The 17500-nt window shown below is 44.8% G+C and overlaps 1 protein-coding gene across 12 annotated transcripts in view; it reads left to right on the forward strand.

Moving 5' to 3' along the window:
* The window catches only part of LOC143031119 (transcriptional regulator protein Pur-beta-like), a 332337-nt gene that overhangs the window by 228698 nt on the left and 86139 nt on the right, over positions 1 to 17500 (forward strand). Inside the window, exon 2 of one of the 12 annotated variants that reach the window (XM_076194592.1) lies at positions 12522 to 13548. The exons of the other annotated variants lie outside the window; for them this stretch is intronic. Within the exon in view, the coding sequence (XP_076050707.1) occupies positions 12522 to 13548 (1027 nt within the window). The remainder of the gene's footprint in view (positions 1 to 12521; positions 13549 to 17500) is intronic. 12 annotated transcript variants of the gene reach the window in all.

Here is a 17500-nt window from a genome sequence, read left to right on the forward strand (position 1 = left end):
ATTTTTATTTTAGTTTTTATTATTTTTTTTTTTTTAGGGGGGGTGGATGCACTGCTTGTAGGGGATCACAGATTCTCCCCCTCTCTTCCCCCCTCCCCCTCTCCTTCCTCCCCTTCCCCCTATTTTTCTCCCCACCCCCATCTCTTTCTACCCTCCCCATCTCTTCCTACCCTCCCCCACTCTTCCTACCCTCCCCCACTCTTCCTACCCTCCCCCACTCTTCCTACCCTCCCCCACTCTTCCTCTCCTCCCCCCTCTTCCTCCCCTTCTCCTTCCTCCCATCACCCTCTGTTCCTCCCTTTCCTCCTCTCTTCCCTCCCCCTCTGTTCCTCCCCCCACTCTTCCTCCTCCCACTCTTCCTCTCCTCCCCCTCTCATCCTCTCTTCCCTCCCCCTCAGTTCCTCCATTTCCTCCTCTCTTCCTCCTTTTCCTCCTTCCTCCATTCCCCTCTCTTCTCCTCCATCTCTTCCCTCTTCTTCCTCTCTTCCTCCCCCTCCCCTCTTCTTCCTCTCTTCCTCCCCCTCCCCTCTCCCTCTCTTCCTCCCTTTCCTCGTTTCTTCCTCCCTTTCCTCCTCTCTCCCTCCGTCTCTTCCCCCTTCCTCCCCTCTCCCTCTCTTCCTCACCTTCCCCCTCTCTTCCTCCCTTCCCCACTCTCTTCCTTCCCCCTCTCTTCTTCCTCTTTCTCCATCCCTTCCCCCCTCTTCTTCCCTTTCCCCTCCCTCCCTTCCCCCCGTCATCCTTCCCTCCCTTTCCCTCCCCTCCCCCTCCTCTTCCTAACCCCTCGTCAACCCTTCCCCCTGTCTTCCCCTCCCCCTCTCCCCACTCTTTCTCCCATCCCTTCTCTCTTCCTCCCTTCCGCCTCTTCCCCCTGTCTTCCCCTCCCCCTCTCGTCCTCCCCCTCTCCCCACTCTTTCTCCCCTCCTTCCACTTTCTCCCCTCCCCTACCCCTCTCTTCCTCCCCTACCCCCTCTCTTCCTCCCCTAACCCCTCTCTTCCTAACCCCTCTTCCCCCCTTACCCCTCTTCCCCCTGTCTTCCCCTCCCCCTCTCTTCCTCCTCCCCCGTGCCCCACTCTTTCTCCCCTCGCTTCTCTCTTCCTCCCCTCTCTTCCTCCCCCACCCCTCTCTTCCTCCCCCTCCCTCTCTCCCTCCCCCACTCTTTCCTCCCCCCCACTTTCTCCCCTCCCCCCACTTTCTCCCCTCCCAGTCTTCCTCCCCTACTCACTCTCATCCTCCCCTCCCCCTCTCTTCCTAACCCCTCTTCCTTCCCCCTGTCTTCCCCTCCCCCTCTCCCCCTCGCCCCACTCTTTCTCCCCTCCCTTCTCTCTTCCTTCCCTACCCCCTCTCTTCCTCCCCTACCCCTTCTCTTCCTCCCCTCCCCCTCTCTTCCTGACCCCTCTTCCTCCCTTCCCCCTCTTCCCCCTGTTCCCCCTGTCTTCCCATCCCCCTCTCTTCCTCCCCCCGTGCCCCACACTCTCCCCTCCCCCCACTCTTTCTCACCTCCCCCCCACTTTCTCCCCTCCCAGTCTTCCTCCCCTACTCACTCTCATCCTCCCCTCCCCCTCTCTTCCTAACCCCTCTTCCTTCCCCCTGTCTTCCCCTCCCCCTCTCCCCCTCGCCCCACTCTTTCTCCCCTCCCTTCTCTCTTCCTTCCCTACCCCCTCTCTTCCTCCCCTACCCCCTCTCTTCCTCCCCTCCCCCTCTCTTCCTCCCCCCTCCCCCCTTGCCCCACTTTCTCCCCCTTCTCTCTTCCTCCCCCCTTCTCTCTTCCTCCCCTCCCCCGTGCCCCACTTTCTCCCCTCCCCCCACTCTTCCTCTCCTACCCCCTCTCTTCCTCTCCTACCCCCTCTCTTCCTCTCCTACCCCCTCTCTTCCTAACCCCTCCCCCTCTCTTCCTACCCCCTCTTCCCCCTGTCTTACCCTCCCCCTCTTCCCCTCGCCCTACTCTTTCTCCCCTCCCCCCTCTCTTCCTATCCCCTCCCCCGTGCCCCACTCTTTCTCCCCTCCCCCACTCTTCCTCCCCTACCCCCTCTCTTCCTTCCCGCCTCCCCCCGTGCCCCCATCCTAAACTTAACCAAAACCACCTCCTGACCTTCGGCCCCCCCTTTCAAAGATGTTTCGAGTCACGTCACACCTTTCTCTGTGAAAGGTGTGACGTGACTCAGGGGGGCTGCAGCAGTGCCAATGCAGTGCCAATGCAGTGCCATTTCCTACCCCCAAGATGAATAAAGTCCACCTTTGGCACCCAGTGCCAATACGCAAGACACTGTATTGATTGGGGGGGCTTCACTTTCCCCTAGGTCGGGGGAGGTGAGAAATTGGGGGGGTTCTTAACCCATTCAACTCCGATGACAAGATGTCTTGTCATTTGGTCAAATAAAACAAAAAATCATAAAACACCAAAATGTTTGATCAAACACCAGAAAAATATGACGCCAATCCTCGCTTCGCTCGCAGCGAAGCGAGGATTGACGTCATATTTTTCTGGTGTTTGATCAAACATTTTGGTGTTTTATGACGCAGCGAAGCGAGGATTGACGTCCTATTTTTCTGGTGTTTGATCAAACATTTTGGTGTTTTATGATTTTTTGTTTTATTTGACCAAATGACAAGACATCTTGTCATCGGAGTTGAATGGGTAAAAAAAAAAAAAAAAAAAAAAAAAAAAAAATGTTAACGCAGTGAAAATGTCCTTTCACTACCTTTCACGACCTGTTGAGTTTGGTGTGGCTGTCGCCTGCCGATTTGATAATTATGCTTTCGGGAATTCACACACACCGTATGTTCCTACGGACTTATTGTATTTCCTTTTGCCAGCCATGGATTCTGGTCAAAATAGGACGCCCGACCTCTTTGGCTGCGTGTGTGTTTGTGTGAGAAAGAAGAATGCCGCCGCCTTGTTTCTATGCGTATCGCAGAGGGCGACTGTATGGGACAGAGAGAACTAGCAATTCCCCCATTCTGTAATTTCTTAAACGAAAAGAATAGGCATGAGAGTGAGAGGAGGATTCCATCCCTATTGTATTGTGTATCGATGGATGTGTTTGTGTTGAGTGGAATTAAGCTGAAAGGAAAGGGTGAATTGGTGTTTGAGTGATTGTGACGGATTGAATTTGCAAGTGACGAGGTAGTTTGGTGGTGTGAATTGTTATGGAGGATAATGCGAGCTAAGGTGAAATTGGGATGGGAAGTACCGACTTTATGACCCATATAGTGAGATAAAAAAAAAAAAAAATTAAGAGAATAAAATGTTATGGATTGTGGAGAGACTTTTGGGAGGAATGTAGCTGAAGTGACTTTAGATCTTCAAGCTAGATGAGACGGTAGATGAAGTAGTGGTTAGGTATTTTGGGACAGGAAGGCACTTTAGCAGGGTAATGTGCGGGGAGTATTAAAACCCATTCAACTCCGATGACAAGATGTCTTGTCATTTGGTCAAATAAAACAAAAAATCATAAAACACCAAAATGTTTGATCAAACACCAGAAAAATATGACGTCAGTCCTCGAGGACTGACGTCATATTTTTCTGGTGTTTGATCAAACATTTTGGTGTTTTATGATTTTTTGTTTTATTTGACCAAATGACAAGACATCTTGTCATCGGAGTTTAATGGGTTAACTGTGGGTTAGGATAAGAGTTTAGGTTAGATTTAGGGTTAGTATTGAGGAGAGGGAGGTAGTGACGGGCGATCCTATTTCTAGAGCGGAAACTCGCTCATTACTTGCGGCGAAGGTCGAGGGGGATGGCTGTTCGAATCCTGCCACCGGCAAAGTCGAACCAAGGGTATGGTTCTTTAAATTCCACGCTACAAAGTCCTCTGTTAGGGGCACCATCAAGAGTGGAAGACTTTGGCTATCCACAAAGGTTGCCACTCTTGATACCTTGAGAAATGTCTTGCTACATTGCTTCTGACCCAGGGCAGTGGGCGAGATGCAGGGATCGCCCACTTGTCATCCAGGAGGAGCCAAGAAAAGAGGGAGGGAGATGTGATGAATGTGGTGATGGAATGGGCGGGAGTGGATTTATCCCTTTGGCTATCTCCTTTGTAAAGGGGGAGGGGAAGGCTGTTGATGTATGTATTTATCAAAAGCGGGAACTCCTCCGTTAGGTGGAAGATGATTCAACTCTAGGTAGAATGTGTCGCTTATGCAAGATTCATTTTTGGTATTAGTGAAATGTACCAAAGGCAGACTTTGACCTCGTGTAAGTCCGTGCTGCTCATGGTAAATCCTTTACCACTTGCTCACTTGTACTGTGTCCATAACATTTAACATGTTAGGGAAATGAATACTGTGTAACTAAACTGTTATTCTATGAAAAGGCTTACAGAGGAAGAACATGCTGACAGGACACCTTTTGGTCCATGACTAGATTGGATGCAGGGGTGGAGTAGATATATGAATAATGACAATAAACAAACAAATTATAATAAATGAGTAATAGAAAATGATGAATTATATACAGGCAGTAAGTCTTCTAATACACAAATTTTGTTGAAGGTGATGCTGTTTTCTGCATTAATATCAAATATCGCACTTTGATGACATTTGACACACTCCCTGACTGAAGAAGGCTCAGTTGAGCCGAAATCCGGATCGGAGAATATGTCCACCTACGCACGAGTTCTACAGAGTGTAGACCCTGCTACACGGCGATTAGTGAGATCTTTAGAAAGTATCTCCAAGAAAATTATTAATGCAGAAAACAAAATAACAATGAATAAAATAAATCGCAGGCATTACAGCATACTGCTGAGGTCCTTGTCTAAATGAATCTTAAGACTTAAAACTACTACATTGCACCGCCTCTGCAGCAGGAAGTTTATTCCATTCATTAACTACACTGTTGGCGAAGTTGTTTCTACCAGCTTCCAAGTGAAATCTACTTGACAGTTTGAGACCATTATTTCTTGTCTGATTCGCATTCATTGTGACATTTTTATCACTTTTGATGTCAATTACTTTTAGAATCTTAGACCTGTATCAAATCGCCCCTGAGTCTATGCCCTGTTAGGGAAAATAGATTCATATGATTTAGTCGACTTTCGTATAATTTATGGTATTTGGAACCAGTTTCGTGGCTCACCGTTGTACTTTTTCCAATTTGTCAATGTCTTAGATTCGGCTACAGCACTGGAACCGCATATTCCAAATGTGGATGAACTCAAGATTTATATAGCTTGATTATGACAGATGGACTTTGACCAAAAGGTCACGCAAATGAGTCCTAGATTAAAATGCCTTTTCCGAGGCAGAAATACCTTGCTTAGATGATTCGAGATTACTGATAATTACCCCTAGATCCTTTTCACTATCCACTTTTGTTAACGAATTTCCAAATAATTTGTAATAGTACTTATTGTTATTTTTACCTGTGTCCATAACCTTACATTTACCTGTGTTAAATTTCATTAGCCACTTTTCAGACCATTGCTGTAGTTTATCTGAATCTTTTTGAATATCTAATTGGTTGAAATGACCATTTACCATTCCACTTGGTTTTGTATTATAAGCAAATTTGGAAACAATAGATTTCAGTCCGTGGTCTATTTTATTTATATATACTATGAATAGAAGTGGCCGAAGAACGGAACCCTGAGGAACTCCACTCGTAACATTTTTCCATCTAGAAGTTTTACCATTTAGAACAATTCTGTTTTTCATCGTGTAACCAATTACTAGTCCAGGTTAATAGGCTACCACTAAATCTGTGTGAAGCTAGTTTGGCAATTAGTTTTTTGTGTGAGACGGTATCGGAAGCCTTCACAAAGTCCTGATATATTAAATCTATATTATTTCTTTTGTCATAATTTGAGATGATTGTGTTGTAGAACTCGATTAGGATAATCACGCAGGAACGTTTCCGTCTGAATCCATGCTGGCTATCATTTATCAAACAGTTACTTTCTAAATTGTGTTTGGGAGCATCTTTGACGATAGTTTCCATCATATTTTCCTACAATTGAGGTGAAGCAGATATGCCTGTAGCTCATTGGCCTTTTTGAATATGGGAGTAACACTAGCTTACTTCCATTCTCTTGGGATATCTTCGGGTATATATATATATATATATGTGTGTATATATATATGTATATATATATGTGTATATATATATATATATATATATATATATATATATTATAATTATTATCTCTAACGGAACAACCTAATTTTTCATTCCCTTTAAGATTTTTGGATGCCAACTGTCAGGCACTGGTGTTTTATTAACTTTGAGTTTTTCCGTACATTTTTATTTTGTTTCCTTTTGTTATATTTACAGTAGTTTCCCCAAGTCGATGTACAGATAATTGTTTCTAAGCATTAGCATCTAGTTTATGTCACTTATTGAACAGTAAACTAGACAAGCATCAGTGATAAACTGTCTCTGTACTAGCTGTTATTCTTGGCTACAGCTAACGGGAACATCTGTTACCAGAATAGCACCTACCCACCGGCTTGATGGGGGCAAATAGCAACATAACAATAAAAGAAATTAAGAGATCAAAGCTGATATTTAATCTTTTATGATGAAACACAAAGCGTAACTATTTCATATGTTGAACCAGGTGTTAATATAGAATGAAAAGAATTGGCTGTGTGGGTAGTATTGATTACGTTAAAAAATTATGCATATTGTCATACTGAATATGTGTACCGTTTTCGAATTTTATCGAATGGTCACAGCTAGGTAGCCTATCTACCTTATTAGGACAGGCTAACTTAACTTACACTCTCTGGAAAGATGCAGAGTGTGGGGTGATCTAATAGAGGTGTTCAAGTGGATCAATGGTTTTAACAAGGTGACAGGCAAGGCCATCATATTAAGACAAGGACTGGTTTACCTATAGAGTGGTTAACGAATGGAATAGACTTAGTAATCACGTAGTTAAGTTAACTTTATGGATGAGGATGATAGATGATAGTGGACGTGGAACTGCATAATGTAGGCCTTACGGTCTCTTGTAGTCTCCATTATCATGTTCATACTTACTCAACAAACACACTATTAAATTTTATAGTCAATATTTATTTGATTTGAAAGTAAATTGTTGACATTTTGCCCTTTGGCGAATGAAATTAGAAAAAGATTTTATTGTTGAACATTTTATACTAGGGAGTTGATTTATTATTTACTATTTACATGTTTATTATTTAACTATACCTGTGCATTTATTTATTTATTTTATTTATTATTGTTTATATTATATTTTTGTTTATATATATAATTTTTTTTTTTTTTTACATCCGACCTAGTTTTAGGCCAAAAGATCTGTTGGCATGCTCCGCCTTTGTAATCCTTTGTGATGTACTGTATCTGTGGGATGTCTTTTTGAAGGTTATGTTATGGAAACCACCGAAAAAGTATAACTTAAAGAAAACACAGAGACATAACCATCTACCAATTCATTTGGTTAGATATCAAAGCCACAACTCGTTTAAGGAATATAAAGCTGGTTAGGAAAAAAAACGAGGTATAAATTTAGGGGAAAAAAATGAAAAGCTTCATGGTTAAGAACAAATATATCATTACTTAGACTAAAGGGCCATTTACAAGGTCAAACGGTTTGTCAAACATGTTTGAAGTGATGTTTGACCGTGTGATCGGGGTATTTGGTTGTCAAACACGTTTGACAAACCGTTTGACCGTTAAGAAAATCGTTAACGACATCAGGGTTTTAAAAGGTTATCACACTGAGCTAGTTTTCCTCCGACATCCAACCTCCATTTGAATAATTAGAATATGGCTTCGCTTACGGAAATCTAGTCTTCCCTAAGAACTTCTGAACAGTATGTCTAACAGTCGTATGGGTTTTCAATATGTTAACCCATTAAACTCCGATGACAAGATGTCTTGTCATTTGGTCAAATAAAACAAAAAATCATAAAACACCAAAATGTTTGATCAAACACCAGAAAAATATGACGTCAATCCTCGCTTCGCTCGCAGCGAAGCGCGAGCGAAGCGAGGACTGACGTCATATTTTTCTGGTGTTTGATCAAACATTTTGGTGTTTTATGATTTTTTGTTTTATTTGACCAAATGACAAGACATCTTGTCATCGGAGTTGAATGGGTTAATTCAGCGGAAAGGTAATTTGAAAATTTGAAAATTCAAATATCGTAACCGAAGCCGTTTTTACTCGAACTCTCAACTGTCAACGCTAGTGAAGCCCGGTGTGATAGCCTAGAGGCCAAGTAGATGGAAAACGAGCTTTGATGTGGGAATACATCAGACAGACACAAGCCAAAATTGATAACGATTGCCCCCCCCCCCCCGAAAAAATATATGTATATTAGTGGAATGTCTGTTGAGCAAGGAAGGGAGAAGGGAGGGAATAGGGGTGAGTGGAGAATGGCTGTGTATGGATGATGCTGTTATATGTGTGTGTGTGTATATATATATATATATATATATATATATATATATATATATATATAAAAGAGAGAGAGACTTTAATGACACCTCTATGGACTAGAGTAACTCTCTATTCTTCTATGATTGAAGACTAGTCAACTACCGATTCTCCCTGATATTCCCTTCTCTCTCCCCTCTCCCTCTGTCTCTATCTCTCTTTTTCCTCTTTGCTCCCATCTCTCTCTCCCTCTCTCTTTCTCACCTCTCCCTCCCTCTCCTCTCTTTCTCCCTCCCTCTCTCCTTTTCCTCATTCCCTTCTCTCACCCCTGTCCTTCTCTCTTTTCCCCATCTCTCCACTCTCCCTCTCTCTTTTCCCCACCTTTTCTCCTTCTTCCCTCTTCCTCCCTCTTTTCCCCACCTTTTCTCCTTCTCCCCTCTTCCTCCCTCTCTCCCTCCCCTCTCCCCTCTCTCCCTCCTTTTCCTCTTTACCTTCTCCCCCCCCCTCTCTCTCTCTCTCTCTCTCTCTCTCTCTCTCTCTCTCTCTCTCTCTCTCTCTCTCTCTCCCTCTTCTCTCCCATCCCACTTTTCTTCCCTCCTCTTTTCTCCCTCTCTTTCTCCTCTTTCTCCCTCTCTTTCTTCCCTCGCTTCCCCCTCTAGTTGTGGCGTCGGACCTTGCGTCCTTTGTCTTTAAAAAAAAAAAAAAAAAAAAAAAAAAAAATCAGTAAAATAACTTGTCGGCAACAGCCACAACTAGATGACTGGAATCTCGTGTTGTGATATGCGTCAGTAAATGCCACCGGGAGATATTATTATTATTATTATTATTATTATAGGAAGCTCATTGGCCGAGTGTGTTAGGGTGTCGTTAATTGCGGCGAGGAATTGGTAGTTCGAACCCTGCCACCGGCGAAGTTGAATCAAGGGCATGGTTCATTGAGTACCACACTACAAAGTCCTCTGTGAGGGGCACCGTTCTAGCCTTCTGATAGGGAGCTTGTGACGTTGAACCATATCATTATTATTATTATTATTATTATTATTATTATTATTATTGTCGAAAAGAAATATAACCAACATAATTGGAAATAAATTATAATATTGATAAAGCATTGAAGAGTAATTGTCTCCTATGTAAAAATAACTTTGTATAAGATACACACACACACACACACACACGCACACATACACACACACACCATGTGTGTATGTATTTATTATGAAATAATTATTCAATAATTATTCAATAATTATTAAAAAAAAATAGGACATCAGGAAACTTGTTCTAACTCGTAAGTGCAAAGCCCCCCCCCCCCCCGGGCAATTCCTAACATCTAAATACCGTTTGTGTGTGTGATTCACCAATGGTCTTGGATCACGTGTTGGACTTGTGGTCGACAGTTATTTCCCTCCCGGAAGAGAGCTAATATATATATATATATATATATATATATATATATATATATATATATATGACCGAGCTATGGGTAATACTGTGACTTTACATGCACGCATGCGCCCAACTCCCAACCCACGAGAGTTGGAGTAACGACTCGTAGCGCAGCGACACTTAAGGTATTTTAACTCTGGGCGAGGGGATTCGATCCCGAACCGCCGTAGTGGCGGCCGTGAACGTTACCACTGCGCCATCGAGTCGTGTGTGTGTGTGTAATGTTTTTTGTGTATTACGCTTGGGTAGTCTATACATGAAGTATAGACAGAATGGTGATCTCTCTCTCTCTCGCTCTCTCTCTCTCTCTCTCTGTGGTCAATACTCGTAGTCCCTCTTTAAGGTGTTTGGTCTGGTCAGAGTTTGTACTTTCTCCCCCTCTCCCCCCCCCCTTCCAGGGATTAGGGGGGGAGGGAGGTCAATCAGAGTCTAGGGCCAAGAAGCCAAACCAATTTCTTTATTCCTTTATTATTATTATTATTATTATTATTATTATTGTTATTATTATAATCTATTTTGTTTTGTTATTATTAATTTATTTTATTTTTATCGTTATTATAATTTTATTTATTATTTTTTATTTATTGTTTTATTTTATTTTTGTCATTTTATTTTTATCATTATTCATTTATTTATTTCTATTATTTTATCATTTTATTTTATTTTTATTATTTTTAATTTTTTTTATCATTATTATTATGTTATCCATTATTATTATTATTATTATTATTTGATTTGATTATTATTTTATTTTATTTTTTATTTTTTTATTTTTTTATTATTATTATTTTATTTATTTATTTATTATTTTTATTTTTTTCTTATTTTTTCGTGTGGTATCATTCGCCGGCAGTTGAAGGACCAGACGCCGGCTTGAAGTCTCTGGCATTGGGTTTGGAACGCGCCAGGGAGGGGAGGGGGAGGGGGGGAGAGGGGGAGGGGAGGTTGCTGGTGCACAGACGGAAGTTGGCCACGCCTACCTAGCCTGCATGACACCTCCCCCCCTCCCACTCTCTCCCCCTCCCACTCTCTCCCCCTCCCACTCTCTCCCCCTCTCCCCCCCCCCCCCTTTCGTCGTCCAGGCCTTCGGCAGTAGGGCAAGTGTTCTTTCCTGCCGAGGGCGAGTTTAATGACCCTGGGGGTATCGTGGTTCAGAAATTCCTACCCTTTCCCCCCTCTCTCCCCTTGCACCCTGTACCCTGGTACAGAATTTGCCCCCCCCCAAGAGAGATTATGATATTATTATTTGTTTTTATTATTATCATTATTATTATTATTATTATTATAATTATTATTGGGAACTTTGTTATTATTAAGATATTGTAGTGTATTTTATTTCCTCACGAGTCTATTTAATGTAGCAAAAATTCACGTGTGTGTGTGTGTGTGTGTGTGTGTGATACTGTCATGGTCTTGGATCACGTGTGTGACTGGTGATGGGTAGCCATTTCCTTCCCGAAAAAAGAGCTGAGCTCATATGTATGACCGATCTATGGATCCTGTGACCTTACACGTACCCAACTCCCCGCCCACGAGAGTTGGAGTAACGACTCGCAGCGCAGCGATACTAAAATTATTTCAGCCCTGGGCCGGGGGGGGGGATTCGAACCCGGACCGCCGTGGTGGCGGTCGGGAACTCTTACCACTGCGCCACGAGTCGTGTGTGTGTGTGTGAAACCGTCACTTCGAATCAACCGACCTGACGGTTTTAGTCAGTGACCGAGACAACTGTGTAGAAGCTGCAGCAGCAGCTGCACGTCCGGCAGCTGCTGCTGCTGCTGCTGCCGCCGGCCTTTGCAGCAGTGGCCTTGGCTACCTGCTGTTTTGTGAGCAGCAGGTAGGTGGTCATTCAGTAGGTGGCCCCCGTGGGGGAAATGGGAGGAGGAGGAGGAGGTAACTCCTGAAGGTGATGATAACGAAGAAGAAAAAAGGAAGAGGAGGAGGAGGAGGAGGAGGGATAAGGTGGACGCAAAGGAAGGGTTAGGGGGAGTGGGAGGAGATGGAAAGGAGGACTGTTAAGGAGGAATCCCAGGAGGAAGGAAGGAAGAGGAAGAGGAGCTGGAGGCCGTGAAAGAAGAGGAGGAGGAGGAGGAGGAGTAGGAGGAGGAGGAGCTGAAGTGTTGGTCATATTGATCGCGACGGCGCTGAAGGGAGTGGAAGGGGCAGTGGAGGTGGTGGAAGAGTAGGAGGAGGAGGAGGAGGTTGTGTTGGGTGAGAGAGGGGAAGAGGAGGGAGAGTAGGAGGAGGAGTAGGGGAGTTGAGAGGACGGGGCCCGGCCAGCTGTGCAGTTGGCGAAGTGTTTGCTTGTCGGACGGACGGGCGGTAGGGCTGGACTTCGAGTTAGAGGAGGACTTGGACGGCAAGGAGTACCTTGGGGAGAAGGACTGGTCCGACGGCGGTTGGAGGAACGGTTCTGGGAAGACACGAAGGTCCGGGGAAGTTCTCGATACTTAGGCAACAGTATTGGACGTGTGGTGGTGCTCTTCTTCTTCTTCCTCCTGCTCCTCCTCCTCCTCCTCCTCCTCCTCCTCCCCCTCCTCCTCCTGCTGGTGGTGGTGGTGGTGGTGTAGGCGTTGGAAGTGACCCCGAGTGCCACTTCCGGTCCCGAGAAAAGACCTCGACTTACAACGAAGTGACCTTCGGGGGGTCACTTGATTTCTTCTTCTTCTTCTTCTTCTTCTTCGATACGGAACCAGCTGTCCTTGCGGCCTCTCTCAGGTGGTGTCGAGGTGTGGGGGAAGCTGGTGCCGTGAAGCTGGTGCTCTGATGCCTGCTGCCACGCCTTTCCCCGTGCATGCCGGGCTCGAGACAGCGGCCATCGGCCAAACCACCACTGTTAAGGCATCAACGAGGTCCCAACAGCAGCAACAGCAGCAACAGCAGCAGAGCAGCTCTTCTTCCCATCACAGTCTCCTGGCACGGTCTCCGCACGTGGGCACCGGTGGAGGAGGAGGAGGAGGAGGTGGAGGAGGAGGAGGGGCGGCCATCCAAACGGGCTTGCAAGCGCCCGCCGCCGGCCAGACGGGCTCGCTGGCACCCTTTCCCAACCCGACGGGCCCCCAGACCCCGGGACCTCGAGGACCCCTGACTGCAGCTGCTGCTGCTGCTGTTGGCGGCCAGACCCCTGGCCCCCCGCAGTCGTCGCCCTCTGCTGCGAGCCAGGCGGGCCCGCAGGCCTCCCTGACGTGCCAGTTCGCTGGTCCCAGTTGCAGCAGCGGACAAGAAGCGTGCGGAGGAGGAGGAGGAGGAGGAGGAAGCGGTCCTCTGGCAGCAGAGGCCGCTGAAGAAGAGGCAGGCAAGGCCCCCGGGGCGCTGGGAGTAGGAGTAGTAGGAGGAATAGGACCGAAGGCCGGAGGGGCCGAGAGGGCGCCGCCGCCGCCGGGGGTCGCAGACGAAGCGCAGACGGGCCGAGACGGGCCAGCGGCAGACAGGGCCGAGACGGGCCGGCAGCAGGTGTGTGGGCGCGCGTGCGGGTGCTGGCAGGCGGGCTGCGGCGGCGGAGGCGGCGGCGGCGGCGGAGGCCGGCCGTGCGTGGCAGCGGCGGCGGCGGCTGCGGCAGCGCACCCCGCCATGGCCTACTCAACGCGGGCTCGGGGCTACGGCCCGAGAGGGGGTCATGAGTCCCCCCCGCCCCCTCCTCCTCCTCCCCCTCCCCCTCCTCCGTCCGCCTATACCAGGACCCCCCCTCACGCCCCCCCACCCACTCTTCATCGCCCCACCAACGACTCCGACGACGATGAGGAAGGTAAGTAGGAGGAGGAGGAGGAGGAGGTGGATGGGGGTGTGGAGCTTGTGTGTGCGCGCGCATGCAATTGCATGCATGCAGGCAAGCGCGTCAGGCAGCCAGCGGATTCCTGGAAGTACTCGGATGGTTATGAAGAAAGAAGGGGAAGGGGAATGTGTGTGTGTTTGAGTGAGAAAGGTCGTTTCAGTTCCAATCTACGGGGATCAGGCTAGTTTTGTAATGTCTGCTTAAAATGTGAAAAAACAACTATACATCCTCTTCATGTGTCTAGTTTTCTGTGTGCGCGTACTTTGCCATTATATCTTACTAGATAGCTTTGGTTTTCCTAGCAAGGGACCCTCGCTGGGGGGGAGTTTCTAGAATACATATACAGTTGTATTATACGGGAAGGGGAGCTATGCTCGTTGTGACCCGTCTTTGTACCTCTCAGAATCTAGTTTGTTCTTAAATCCTTGTATGGGTTTTGCACACACTGTTGTTTCGTGTGTGTGTGTGTGTGTGCGCGTATGTATAATATATATATATATATATGTGTGTGTGTGTGTGTGTGTGTGTGCGCGTATGTATAATATATATATATATATATATATATGTGTGTGTGTGTGTGTGTTGCAGAGTTTATTTGTACATATATACATGAATACTACTCATAGTTTGTCTTGGCTTTGTATAAAGATGCACATAGATGCTTCTTGCTGTATCATACTGCTCATCTATGTACCAAAAGGTCTTTCCCCCCCTTATAATAGGAGGTAGCCAGGCAAGCCATGCACCCGTCCATCATCCATTCGTTTCCCCTTTCATGGATGAAGGGTCATCTATGTCAGAAGCAATGCAGTAAGGCACAGTTGTATGTGTGTGTGTATATATATATATATATATATATATATATATATATATATATATATATATATATATTTCGGCAACGGTGTGGGGGTAATAACCAAAACTTATAAGGGATTTTTGGGGGGCCGATCTGGGGACCGAGTATCAGCCCCTCTGGGTTGCACCTGTACGGGGGGGGCGAAGGAGCTTGAGGCGAATGATTTCAGAGATGAAGTTTGAAGTTGTGTGCGTTTGTGCGCTTCACCAACTTCAGCCATGGCACTCCTGCAAACTTCTCTATCTCATCTCTCCACCCTCTGTCTGGTGGTCTCTGTCTTGCACGCTTCTCGTCTTGCGGCGTCCAGTCAGGCTCGTTTCACACGTGTCGACTTTTCGCCGTGCGCCGCACACGACACGACGTCGTCCTTTCAAATAACCATGGGTGTCACGCTCTCGCACGTGGTCATGGTCGTGACGTGGGAAGCGTCCATAGACATCCACGGATATTCGAGAGCACGACGTCGTGCCGTTGACGGCGGACGGCGAAAAGTCGATACGTGTGAAACGAGACTCGTTAACCCGTTTGGTCCATCCTCTATTATTCCTTCGAGCTAACTTTACTGTTAATTCGATTCCTTCTCTTTTATCCTCTCTTTACTGTTAATTCCATTCAACTCCGATGACAAGATGTCTTGTCATTTGGTCAAATAAAACAAAAAATCATAAAACACCAAAATGTTTGATCAAACAGCACCAGAAAAATATGACGTCAGTCCTCGCTTCGCTGCGAGCGAAGCGAGGATTGACGTCATATTTTTCTGGTGTTTGATCAAACATTTTGGTGTTTTATGATTTTTTGTTTTATTTGACCAAATGACAAGACATCTTGTCATCGGAGTTTAATGGGTTAATGACCCACACGCTTTTGGAAGAACTTGTTCATTAGTCTGTGTTGGTTGTTCTCTGCGAAATGTCATTTTTCTCCAATATTATAATTTTTATTTAATTTTTTTTTATCGTAATTATATATTTTTTCGCATCCGACCTAGTTATGGACCAAAAGGTATCCTGTCGGCATGATCCGCCTTTGTAATCCTTTGTAATTTCCAATGCACTATTTGCTTCTCTCGTTCTTCCTCATTGAAGTCACTCATTGCAAACGTACTCTTTGACAATTTTATTTATTTATTTATTTATTTTTCTTTTTACTTTATTTTTTCTTATGAAAATAAATGACTGAATGAGCGACTTAGATTTTCATAGGACTCAATTTCATCCTATGAACAGCGAAGTTTGTGCGTGTATGTTTTTCAGTCTTGTTACCAGCAACCTCTCGCATTATCTAATCCTACTCCACTAGATCTTTCCTTCTTAAGCAGAACATGTTATGACAAGATGTCTTGTCATTTGGTCAAATAAAACAAAAAATCATAAAACACCAAAATGTTTGATCAAACAGCACCAGAAAAATATGACGTCAGTCCTCGCTTCGCTCGCAGCGAAGCGCGAGCGAAGCGAGGACTGACGTCATATTTTTCTGGTGCTGTTTGATCAAACATTTTGGTGTTTTATGATTTTTTGTTTTATTTGACCAAATGACAAGACATCTTGTCATCGGAGTTGAATGGGTTAAGCAGAACATGTTATGACTATCTTGTGATTGTGTCACCTTCGCTTCAATCCTTCGGGCTTCACTCAGTCCCACGATGCCCCATCGTGATGTTCCTCCAAAAGTTCCATTATTCTTTCGTATTAGATTTGATTTATTCCGTTTTTGTAATAGTGGGGTCCTCTCCTCTCACCCTCGGTTGAATGAAATCGCCTGACGGCAGATAGATTCTTGTGATAGAGCTTTCACGTCGTTGTCGATATTTCTATCTCTTGTGGTGATATAGTTTTCACTTTGTGGTCGATATTTTTTCTCTGTGATAAGTTTTCTCGGTATAGATGTAAGTATTCGTTTTCTTCATGTTGTTTAATGTCCAAAACATATATCTCGTCTCGCAACATCTCGGTCGTACCTTTCTACTCGCGCCTTCCACTCTTGCCCCACCACGCTTGAACCACTAAGAACATCCTTGCCTCTCCCTTTCCCCCCCTCCTTTCTCCCTCCCTTTATTTTGTTTATTTTTTCTCTTACCCACAATCCCTTTATAAAGTCCATGTGCCCATCTCCCCTTTACCCACAGCCGTTAATTTGTTATACAAGTCTGTGTATGTGTGTGTGTGTGTGTGCATGAGAAATTACATGAACTCATGATTCTAAATATGCAGAAAAACCACCAAGGAAAACAATAAAATGATGACCGAGCGCTTTCGTCTATTTAGACATCCTCAGGGTACATGTACCCTGAAGATGTCTAGACGAAAGCACTCGGTCATCATTTAATTATTTTCTTTGGTTTTTCTGCATGCATATATATATATGTATATATATATATATATATATATATATATATATATATATATAATATGAAGTTCATTAGGGTACAGGGACGTTACAATGGATTGTGGAAATACATATATAATAACTATTTACCTTAAAATTGCTTTAGTTGGGAAAGTTAGAAGTCGCGTTATGGGATTTTATATTTCTTTAGCATGTTGAAGCGTTACAGCCGTTAAATGAAGCCAGCGGTAACGAAACCGAACACTGTATCAGACACGCCCGCCTGGCGGATGGATCCTTTCGGACAGCTTGCTCCTGGCTTCCGTTTCGCTATTGACCCAAAGTGGATCACGTGCTTGATCGTGATTAGATCTGGTAGTTTGGATTTTATCACACACACACACACTCGAGCGCGTGTTATTGAAATGGAAATTTTGATAGAAAAATAGATTAGCTTTAAAAATTTAGAAACTAAAATTGGTTTATATGAGTGTGTGCATATATATATATACATACATATATATATATATATGTGTGTGTGTTGAGGCTTTGAATAAAAGGCAGCAGCATCAACATCAAATACAGGAGCTCTCTTCAAGGGGACAAAATAATCTGACCCAATCTAGACAGGTGCGTCCATGCACTCCAGCTCAGTGCTCTTAATATATATATATATATATATATATATATATATATATATATATATATATACAGTGCTCGACAAGGAAGTACGAACGG

This window comes from Oratosquilla oratoria, chromosome 12 (genome assembly GCF_046742065.1).
Source record: "Oratosquilla oratoria isolate Oo_2021 chromosome 12, ASM4674206v1, whole genome shotgun sequence".
Taxonomy (NCBI): domain Eukaryota; kingdom Metazoa; phylum Arthropoda; class Malacostraca; order Stomatopoda; family Squillidae; genus Oratosquilla; species Oratosquilla oratoria.